Source organism: Leptosomus discolor, chromosome 1 (genome assembly GCF_034619465.1).
Source record: "Leptosomus discolor isolate bLepDis1 chromosome 1, bLepDis1.hap2, whole genome shotgun sequence".
In the NCBI taxonomy this organism is placed as follows: domain Eukaryota; kingdom Metazoa; phylum Chordata; class Aves; order Leptosomiformes; family Leptosomidae; genus Leptosomus; species Leptosomus discolor.
In genome coordinates, this window is record NC_141391.1 from 147,251,895 (window position 1) to 147,263,455 (window position 11,561).

The window sequence follows — 11,561 nt, forward strand, 5'->3', positions numbered from 1 at the left end:
ATTCAAAAGAAAGAAGACAAGGGAAGGCAGAGAGAGAGAAGGTGCAAGTGTTTAAATTTAGGTATTTACTTACTGAAATACAGAAAAAACACACATACAGGCACCACGTTGGCAGAAATCCCAGCAGTCAGGACTGTGGAGCTTTGCTTCTAGCCAGCACTTGCCTCAAGCTTCACAGGAGTTTTCTCCCTCTCTCACACGCACGCAGAAGCGTACTGAAGATCGCTCTGAACTGCCAACCAAAGTGTATCTCAGGTTTAATGAAAGTGTAATTCATTATAATAAGAGCCAGTGTAACATAAACATACGCAGGAAAAACAGGCTTAGCGCAGCACCACAACAGATGCTAGTTTTGATCCAGCACAACAAAACACTTGCAGACCACAGAAAAAAAGCGTGCGCAACTCCTTTAAAGTAAAAGCAGAACATAATGTGCACAAGGTAAAATTCGGACCCATAAAAGTTCTGCCAGATAGTGGCTACAGTAAGCAGACTTCTCTGTTGGCAAAGTTCACAAGGTACCTGCCTGGCAGTTCAGGTGTTTTGGAAGTGTCCCTCTGTTCCAGGTACTGCAGGACATGGGTACCAAGATGGGGAAAAGAAAAAGGACTTGTGCAACACCCTGACACAACAGGGAGATGAAATACTGGTATGGGCCCCCATACAACTCTTAAGAGGGGACATCAGTTACCTTTTTTTACAAAGCGGGGAGGGGTTGGGGAAAAAAATGTATCACTATTTCTAAAATAATGCAGCAACCATCTACCTAAAAAATTACGACTGGTCAGCATTTCCTTTGCTTTTTACCATCCTTCACACATTGTAGACACTAAAACTGAAAGACCACAGAAGAATTCACTTTACTGTAATAACACCTTAAAAGTATGTATTAGCTTTATCTGCTATCATTACTCAATCACCAATTAAGACCAAAGTTAGGTAAGAAATATTATCACTTCCAAAACAAGGATCTAAAACTAGGGAAGTTAACTTACTAATTTGTTAACAGATATCAAAAAGCTGGAGTGTCTTCAATACCTTTCTCATGGATTTCAACATTTCATGTAACAACTTACATATAGATTTTTTTCTGTATTTTTAAATAATTATCCATTAATTCTTAAAAGTATTTAAAAACTTGGTAATTGTTTAAAAAAACAACAACACAAAACCCAGGAAGTTCCCTCATGGCTTCAAGTCTATCTTAGTAAAACTGAAGCATTCAAGGTATTGCCCAATTTAGAAACACACTTCAGGAAACAGACAGCTCAAAATATCAACCACAGATGTCACAGTCAAAAAGAGACTTTATAAGCACAGTAATTCCCAACATTCACATTTGATATTCTACCTGTCAGACTAACTCTGAAACAGGTCCACAAGCCAGGGGTAAAATAGGCCCTGCCAGACCTGCACACGAGTCAAACAATATGTTTTTGCAGGGTGAACTTTTGCCACCCTTCCCTCTGGGAGAAATTCCATTAAGTTTGCTCCTAGGAACTCAGCTCCCACTCCTATTCCTTTCACTGACTTTCCACTGCCACCGCTCCTTTCTGCCTGGATTAGCCTCCACTCCTCCCGCTTCTGCAACTACTCCCACGCTTTTAGCCTTCTCTGTCAGTACACCACTACCTCCATCCTCTTCCTTCCACATCCACTCCATAAGCTGCTTTTTGGATGCAGTCCCACCTCTCCTCTGACACACGCCCCTTTCTACCTGTGTCTAGAATCCTTTCACCTCCCTCCACACTCAGCTTCACCATTGCAGTATTTTTGGTTCTTGAAATATTTCAGTGGAATAAAGCAGTAAAAGTTAAAATAGATAATAAATTTGCAGGCACTCCTAAAAAGTTCTCCTTTTCTGAACAGCTTTGCTCACTACTGAGGTAAAAGGCACAGGTCAGTTTGTTGCAATGTGATGTCCCAGTTCACCCAGCTAGCCATATGCCATTATTTGACCTAGAGGTCTTGCCATGCAAGAACGAAGGCCAACAATAGACTTTAATTTTTCCTTAATTGTAGTAAAATAAAGGTTCGAAGTAACAAGAACTAAATTTCAGGGAGGAACGCTGTGATTCTTACTGTTGGAGAAAAACAGTGTGATCTGTTTGGTTGGTTGGTTGGTTTTTTGGTTTTGTTTTTTTTTTCAAATTCCATTTTTCCTTTCAAGAAAGGGCTTCTCTGCAAACATGACTAGTTGTTCTTTGATTTTGCTGGAGAAAGTCTCAGCTGAATGGGAGAGGATCTTTAGAATGCACATAAAAGACAAAGGTTCAAACAAAAGCTGAATTCTCTATGAGCTCAGGTTTATTTTAGTAAACAACAGAAACTCAAGGCTGAAAAAGATCTTACGCCTTCGATCACTTAATTTTTTTCTTATTTTCCCAATTTTCAAGCTACACGCCTACAATAAGCAAACCTGCATTGACGAAAGTCTCTATAAAAGCATACAAAGCCTCTATTTGGCACAACAGTGAACTCACCTCGGCTTTGGCCTGGGTTTGCCAATGCCTTGCTTCAGCAATCAACAAGCAAAAATTGTTCTGATAAATACAGAAAAGAAAACTTCAACACAAAACCCGTAAAATGAAACTTTAACCTTCTTAATTCTTTAAGTTTTTAAGAACTTTTTCAGTCAGCTTCTGCACTGCCCAAAACATATCGTTCCTACAGCAGAGTTAAGAAATGTCAAATTCTAACACCCACACAGCTTATCTAAGAGTACTTCTGTAGAAGCCAAACTAGGCAGACTGATGCAAAATTCCTCAAATATCGTCCTTGGATTGATTTTTAAAACTATTTGGTAAATTAATAACCTAAATAATATAAGCCTGGTTAAAAAAAAAAAAATCAATACAAAAATTCTAACATATGTTCAGAACTACTGAAATGAAAAAGGAAAAAAGGTAAAAGTAGTAAGCAAATGCCTGCGTTTAGACAGTCAGGTGTTTTTAACCAGCAATGAGGATTTCTTAAACATATGCATATGAAAACCACACACACAGAGAAAGACATATTTATGTAATTTTATAGCACTCAAAACAAGGCACTAAAAACATCAAGCTGAAAATTCTCATTGATCTGGATAGGTGAGGAGTCTGAAGCCTGTGCCCAGGTATGTCTTCTCTATTGACAAGTATCATACAAGTATCATGTCACAAGGGTCCACTTCCTTATGCACTTATAAATACTGTAACTAACTTAATCCTCCCATACTACTATACAGCTTAAGTCTATTTTCAGGATAAAGCCTTCACTTTTCAGAGCTCAGTGAGTGCTCGATACACTACGCATAAATAACTAGTCCAGTGGAGTATTCTAAACAGAACAAAAGAAAATCTTACATTTTTCAGCATGCTGTGCCATCATTTTCAAATGGAGTTTTCCCGTATCTTGTCTTACTCCGTAATACAGAAGATTCAACAGTTAACTGATAACAAACTAATTATTAAAGGTTATATTTGAATGTGTTAGCTCTACAGTCATACAACCCTATATTCCAGGTAAAAGTTTAGTTATCGTATAAAGATTACACCCAAACCAAGCATTAATTCGGAAAACTTTACTGATAAAGTTCCCGTCAAGTGATGCGGAAGGGCTATCTGCGCACATTTCTAACATTAAGTAAACAAAACCAGACTTTCTCACTCCCAAAGAGACAAAACACTTTAACAATGTAACCACATCTCATGAGAACATATACAAATTTTTACGGCATTACATTTATTTTTTTTTTTTTTACTCAAAATAGCAAACAACACCTTTTGTCATTTGCATTTACATGGGATGGGGAGGATGTGGGTGAAGGATTCTGTCTTATTAAGTATTAGAGTTCTTCCATTAATCCAAAAAAACTGCAAAAAGGGTCAAAGTCCTAGCTAGCATCAACTTGCTAATACAACCCTAGACAAAAATGAAACCACCTTATGCAATGGAAACAACTCCTTATCTATCCCTGTTTCAGAATATCTTTCTTTCTTAAGGCTAGAACAAATTCAATGTCATGGGGAAAAAAAAGTGTGTAAAATAGTTACCATTTGGTATTTACTTATTCTGAAAACGAGTGTACACATCCCCAGAAAAATACAGTGTCCTTTAAAAATAATCACATTTCAGTGCAGTTTGTATCCTGAGTCATTTGTTTGAAATGCCACTCCAAGGAACGTTAAGATTTAGCTGACGATTATCTCCTCGACTTATCCCAATTTCATTATACAGTGTTTACTACATCAAAGCCAGAAACAGCACAGTAATAGATTCAGTGACACACCCACTTGGAACACTGAAGACCTATTATTAAAGAACCATAAGAATAATTTTCAAAAGGTTTTTATTTTCAAACACAGTCTAGCATAAGATCTTACATAAAGCAAGGTTGTTAAATATTTTTATTCAACCCACATATTTGAAGCTGTGCCTCAGAAGTGAGGTGAAATTATTTATGTGATCAGGAAACCTGACTATCCTTCTTGCCTAACTCTCTTATTGGACACTTTACAGAAATTCAACAGCCAAGTTTCACAAGGCTGAATGCAGCAATAGGGTGCCATTAACATTCATTCCCTTGTAACTTCTTAATTCATACAGAACATAAAACAATGTATTTCTTTCAGACCATGATCAAGCTTTCAATACTTTTAGTTTTAATATAGTTTTATTATGCTGTAAATATAATAAACATTAATATTTAGCAAATCAGTACGCTCAAATGAGGTTGTAGTTAAAAATACACATGTGGGGGTGCCTGTATAGAGTAAGGTCACAAGAACCTGCACTGTGTCCAACTCATGCTGGAGCACCACAGTAGTTTAGCTTCAGACAACTAGAATTATTATAATCAACACATCATCGAGAGTTACATTGCCTGGGATTGTAAGATAGTGATTATAATGTTGTCACCCTGTCTGCATTAGCTCTCATCTTCTCTAGCACCAGCAGGGCTGAATGCTAGACAGCTTTAAAAGGAGAAGCTCTCATTGGGCAGAAGTTTAAATTCAGCCTGAGAGGCTACACAACAAGCACGTATTTAACTAAGGATGCAAAACTGGTCGTACCACGTGAGCCTTTCAGCAGGCTTGACAGCACCATCCCTGTTATCCTCCTACATCTATCAAATCACAGAGAAGTGTTGTTTGTGCAACCTGTTTTCAAAGATGCAGCATAACTTTCAAACATAAACAGAGCTATTTAGTGTTGGCTATCAGCAAAACAATCAGCTCAATGTACGTCCTAACAGTTATGATAACACCTTGAACACAAGATCTTATAAGGACGAGAGTACACAAACAACCTACCACTTCGTAAGTTTCTGCATAAGCGCATCAGTCACTCTACAATAGCTGTCCACACGCTTTTTTTTTTATTCTAAGAAAACTCAAGTTGCTATTTTCCAGTTACTATATCTAAGACATTGTTCACAGGTTTATTCTATGAGAACAAGTTCCATCTGAAAGTCTAGAAGAATTTCTTTTTATATTATATACACACAGAAATGTAACGTCCTTTAATTTTCACTTGTATTTGTTTAATAATCTGAATGGAACACCAGAGTTGAAATACTTAGTAAATTCCTGTCGGCAGCCTGCAGTAGTTCTTGTCAGCTGCTGTACAACACCAGGGTGACGTAAATTACAAGGCAGAGTAGAACGGCAAGACAAACATGTCACCTATTAACAAGAAGTCTCCTTCTAGAGAGCGCAGACTTGGTTCTGACCAGATTTTTGAAGCATTATCATTCAGTATTTATTTTTAAACTTTGTTTAAGATCAAATCAAACACGCTTCTATATAAAATAAACCATGCAACACATATGTAACACCCATCTCACAAGGTCTACAATGCAACTTACAAAGAGCAGCTACCTTTTGCTCAACACTAAGGCACAGAAAAACCTACCTGCAGCCTATAACATCTACGACTATTAGTAACCTTCACTCACAGAAGTTATCCCACCAATGACGCTATTCATTTAAAGATGGCAAACCAAGCACACAGTATAGCGAGTAAAAACTTCTGAATGAATCAAGAAAAGCCTGCAAATTGTTAAATAACACAAAGAGAAGCGTATTAACCAGACATATATACATAGATGCCACTATAAAATTTTCCAGATAAAGATAGTCTGGAGAGGAAAAGCTTGTAAGACATTTGTACAGATCTGTTCAACACGACCTCTGGACTTCTACAGAAGAGCTCTATTCCCATGCCTCTCATTCAAAAAGACAACACATACAGCAAGACTACCACAGCAGACACACTCCAAAACCTGAATTAAACAATAACGAAAATCAATGCTAGAAGCAGAAACAGGAGGTCTGCAAAGAAAACAGCCATATTACACCTTCAGAGTGGCTTTAAACAACGTAATTACTTGAGAACAGGGCTCAATCAAGACTCTTCTCCCAGTGATGAAGATCTCGCCTTTCTGAAAGCATTTACGGCACGACAGTGTATACACACAAGTGTCAAACAGACAAACTCAAGGTATTCTCGACTTGCAAGGACATCTGCTGCTAGATGGTTACACTCACAGCAGAAATTCTATTTGAATCTGCTTCCTTAAGCAGCTTTAATTAAAATATTAACACAAAAACTGATGAAATTCTTTTAGCTGTGCAGAACTCTACAAACAAAGGACTACATGCACTATGACAAGCTTGAACACTCCTTTTATATTTATAGCACAACATTTAAATTCAGTTTGGAATACATTGAAGATTACAGAAACATTTAGGCAAACTCATTGAAAATTATAGTATTGTGACATTCAGATAAACATTCAACTTACTTTACATAATATCTTGCACCTTCAAAAGTATAAGCTTCCTCCCAACCTGTGGGTAAGTCTGGAAAACAAGTAGCAAAACGTTCCAATTAACTTTTGAAATGATGCTTGCCATACTGGTCTACTCCCTAAAACTAAAGTAGTTAAAACCTTGTGTGTCTGATTCCACATGTTGAAAGCTTTAGTCCTATTAACAAATACTTTAGAACTGACTCACGACACTGTCTCAGTTTAAATTCTGTAATCCAAGAGAAGCTACACACGTGAAAATCTGATTTGGATTTCTCATCCTTAACAATAAGGGTTTAAGTGTGCCCTTATTTAACAACGTTCCCTCCTTTAATCAGTAACTAGAACTCACGGATGGTCATTGCCAGATCTCTCTGTCTTGAACTTCAGTAGCATCAAATTATCCGACAGGCAGAGATCTAAACAAAAATTGATTTACTGAGTTTGCGTTACATGCAAGTCACAAGCACCTTAACAGCCATGGTATCAACTACACCACAGAGCATTAGCATTATATTAGCATAATTCCACCACTGTTGTGACTAACAAGTGCTCCTGCAGTGTTTACAACTCTATTCAATTTTACATGAAAATAATTTTCAATGCAAATCTACTGGAGGAAGTGGGTACATCTTTTCCTTCCATAATATCGCTCTTAGGAGTCAGAAGCCCCCATAAAAAAAAAAAAAAAGCACAAAACCATACTGCTAACGGTCAATTTTTTTTTTTTTCAAGTAACAGCTTCCTGACGTAATGGAAGCTCTGAAGACATTGAGCACCTCTAGATACATCACCACCCTTAGAAGCTTTCCCCAATTAATCAAAACAACAACTGATACATAGGACTTGCCCACTGAATTATAAAAGCAAGAATACATTTCCTAATTAAAAGAAAAAATATTCAGTCTGGGTCATGATTCCCTCCCCCCAGTTTACTTATTTGCTCTGGCTGGCTTTTTTCTTCACTCCTGTCTTCTCTAGAACAAAAATCAAGGTGTCTTTCAATAACAGCACAGGGCAAAGTACAGCAAACAGGAAGTCTCTCTATCAGAAGTATTTATGGCTGCTATAACAACTTTGCAAAAAATACCTTTCCAGTGCCAAATATTTCAAGAAATAAAAACCACTCTGATAGTGGAGGACAAAGCTTTCCTCATCATCTACTAAATATGTCATGGTATTATTTAATAAGGAACTTTACAATAACATACACTTCCAAAAGAAGTGTAATCCACTCAAAAATTGTTTTTTAGAGAAGATGCATTTTGAACATATTTTGACTGGGTTCTAAAATAATGGTCAGGGCAAAACAAGACATAAACCCCAGAATTAATCTGCTTGATTATACCTGTGTATGGTGAGATTCATTAACATACACCTGAATGAGGAAAACTACAGAAACAGGTTTGTTTTGCAGACACTTCAGTATCCGATTGATCCAATCCAAGGTCATGCCTCATTCTTGTGCTCAGAAACAAGTTTAATTTACCTGATAATAACTCTGTATGTTACATACAATACTCCAGACACTCAAAAGCAAAATGCATTTCCTTTAGAAGGCATTTAATGGCAGAAACAAATGAGACACTTAGAAAATTCCTGGGAAATCACCATCAGTCAACAGAGACACTGGTAATAATTTAAAAAAAGAAAGAATTAATACTCAGCAAATGTTAGTGTCCAACAAGCAAAGCGCTTCACATACATCTGCCCCCATGCATACTGCTGTAGATGAAGGCCAGTTTCTCAATTAATCTGAGATGTGAAAGCAGGGGAAAGAGGAGCCCGATCGCAATCAGTAGTTGCATTTCCTGGCATCAAATGACTACTTCCAAACAACAGACCTTCATTGCAAATCAAACTGCAGAGTTCCAACAGCCAGAAACCTGTGCTTTTTGAACTATTCCCAACTCAAAAAAAAAAAAAAAAAAAAAAGGCTGCCCAGAGTTTTCTAAAAGGCTGTTTCTGATTTCTTAATGCGTAAGTATTAGCCAAACATAAAAAGCAAATAATCTGATATAGTCCAATTCGCTTGCGGATTTTCCTGTGATTATCCCAGTGATTACATACACAAAACCAACTGCACTTATTACTACACTCCACCACCTCCCAGTGGCATATGTTGCCTGTGTGCAATTCCAGCAGCCAGAGGTTGGCTCTGGGTCTCCAGAGTGTCTGCTGTAAATCCTCCTCCTCCAGCACCTCCTGCTGCTACTTCTCCAGAGTGGAACAAACAGCAGTAGCAAAGAAGACCGATTCCACCCTCCTCTCTCCAAGTTATTCCTAATGTTTCAGCCCCTTTTCCTCCTACCTATTTCACCTCTCTCAGTCACTTAGAAACCACCCACACTCTCAGCCTAGATAGAAGTGAAGGGAGGAAAAGGGTTTCTAGGTGACTGGTGAAATCAGCGTCTACATTTCTAGTAGAACTATCATGGTTAGATCTAGGTACTGCTGGAAACAGAAATAAGATCAGCGGTTTAACACCGAACTGAAAAGGGATGCTCTGCAGGTGAATAACCGGGTAGCCCACAAGAAGCAGGAGAAAGATAAGGCAGTCTCTAATGGTAACTACACAACATTACAGGGGTGATACAAGGCAACAGAAAGCAGGCAAAGAAAGAGAAATTACACAGACACGGCGGGAGAACACGGGTGCAAAGGAAAGCCTTTCAAGAAAAAGATGAGAAGCACGATGCTGGGCAAGCTGGACAGGCAAGGCTGCACTGTAACGTCATTCTTGCTCAACCTGGGGGCAAACAACTGCGAGAAGTGAGGGGAGCGCGGAAAGCACGGGATGAGGAGTTCTCTCGGGTGGCTGCGGCGGCACCGGGGCGGCTTCTAGGACCGGGCCCCTCGGGGGCAACGGGGCGCAGCCAGAGGCGCTGCCCGGGCGGAGGAAGGGGCCGCGGGACTGAGCCCGCCCGGGGGGTGGCTGCGGGGCGCCGGCCTCAGCGAGACCCCGTGGAGCGGGCAGGGGAGGAAGAGGAGGAGGAGGGCGGCGCTCGCCGGGCGGCCGGGCGGGGGCAGCCGTGCCCGGGAAGGGCCGGGGGCCCCGGGCGCCCCCGGCCCCCGGGCGGGGCTCCTACCTGCGCTGCGGCGATGCCCGGTAATCACGGCCTCTCCGGTCAGCGGGTGCAGCCAGGTCGTGCTCTTCGCCTCCTCGCTGCGGGGACGGACACACGGACCGAGTCAGGCAGGCGCAGCCCCGCCGCCTTCCCCCCCGCCCGCCCGCCCACCCACCCCTCCCGGCCCCCCTGCCCGCCCAGCCCAGCCCCGCTCCCCTCCTCGCCGGCCCCCCGCTCACTTGATGAAGAAGACGCGGCCGCCCTGGCTGATCCCATAACTCCAGCTGCCGGGCAGCGCCCGCAGCCGCTCCGCGCTCAGCTCCGCCGGGGCCGCCATGGCCGAGCCGCCGCCGCCGCTACCAGCGCAGCCGGGGAGAGCCGAGGGGAGCGGGAAGGGGGGGGGGGGTGGGGGGGTGGCGCGGGCACGAGCGAGCGCGTCCCCGCCGCCGCCGCCGCCAACACCTTGGGGAGGGGGAGGGCACAGCGTGAGGGGGAGGGGGTGCAGCGGCACGCCCCGCCCCGCCCCGCGCGGGCCCGCCCCTCCCGCCGCGGGGGCGCGCCGCCTGCCCCCGCCGCGGCCGTTGGGGCGGGGCGGGGGCGGGCAGCGGGTTCCGGCGGGGAGGGGGGGGGGGGGGGGGGGGGCGGGAGCGCCCGGAGGGGCGGTGTCCGGAGGGGGGCGGTGGGCGGGATCGGCTGTACGGGGGGACAGCGGCGCCCCGGGGGGCGGCGAGGGCTGCCCGGGAGGGTGGGGAGGCGGCCCAACGGGCGGCGGTGGTGCGGCGGGAGGGAGCGGAGTGGCGGCCGGCCGGGGCGGGCGGGCACAGTCCGGTAACGGAGCGCGGGGCTGAGTCGGCCCCGTGTCGCGGGTGCAGAGCTGAGCATCTCGGCGTTTCTTCGCGCAGGGGGGGTGAATCCCGCGCTTCTCGCCGGGGGGGGGGGGGGGGGGGGTATCCCCAGCAGCCGGGGCCCGCCCCGCCCCCCCTCCCCCCATCCCGAAGTGCGGGCGTGCCCCGCGCGTCCCAGCGGTTCAGAGTACGAAGGTGCGGCACCACTTCTGGAATCTGTCATCGGGTGTTCAAAGACACGCATTCCTACAGGAAATTAAAACTTTTATCGAATTCCCTCCGGGGGGGCATACGCTCTTCTCATAACCCTCCACTTTTAAGCTTTTTTTAAAATTTCTTACAGGAAGGTATAGTCGTCAGAAGCAAGAGGAAAGCGATGCCGTATTTTTTCTTCGTGTAAACAACACTCTGCACTGCGTGCCTGTCCTCCAAAAGAGATCCAGGATATGGCATGCGTGCGCATTTTCAGTGTTTGGGGAGGTGGTAGTAATTGAGATAAAATCCATGTCTGCAAAAGTCAAAGTGCGTGTGCGTGCATGCTTTTATTCACACCAGTAATCTGATTGCACGTGCATTTATCCATAGCTATGCACACCTTTCGTTTAAGTTATACATGACAAATGTAAATTACTAAAACTGTGCCGTGGCCATGCTATTTGTAAGAGAATCTTGACTTACAAAACCACTTCCCAGGAGACTGGGAGGTCTGATGGTATTCGTGTGTCCACAAAAACATTTGCAATTCACAGCTGACAGTACTCTGCACGGCAGCTTCGTCCTCTCTCCCATTCTGGACACCTTGGGAAAAACAAAATTTGACAGAACAGGCTGCTGTGTGGTTTGGTCCCCACCACG

At 43.2% G+C, this 11,561-nt stretch overlaps 1 protein-coding gene across 4 annotated transcripts in view; it reads right to left on the reverse strand.

Annotated features, from left to right (window-relative positions):
- The window catches only part of PLEKHA5 (pleckstrin homology domain containing A5), a 169,606-nt gene extending 159,408 nt beyond the window's left edge, over positions 1–10,198 (reverse strand). For 3 of the 4 annotated variants that reach the window (XM_086466878.1, XM_086466871.1, XM_086466863.1), the window contains exons 1-3: positions 10,101–10,198; positions 9,883–9,959; positions 6,788–6,845 (exon numbers count right to left, since the gene is read on the reverse strand). In XM_086466878.1, coding sequence (XP_086323004.1) covers positions 6,788–6,845; positions 9,883–9,959; positions 10,101–10,198 — 233 coding nt within the window. The remainder of the gene's footprint in view (positions 1–6,787; positions 6,846–9,882; positions 9,960–10,100) is intronic. The other variant, XM_086466887.1, reaches the window with a different exon arrangement.
- Between the last annotated feature and the right edge of the window lie 1,363 nt (positions 10,199–11,561).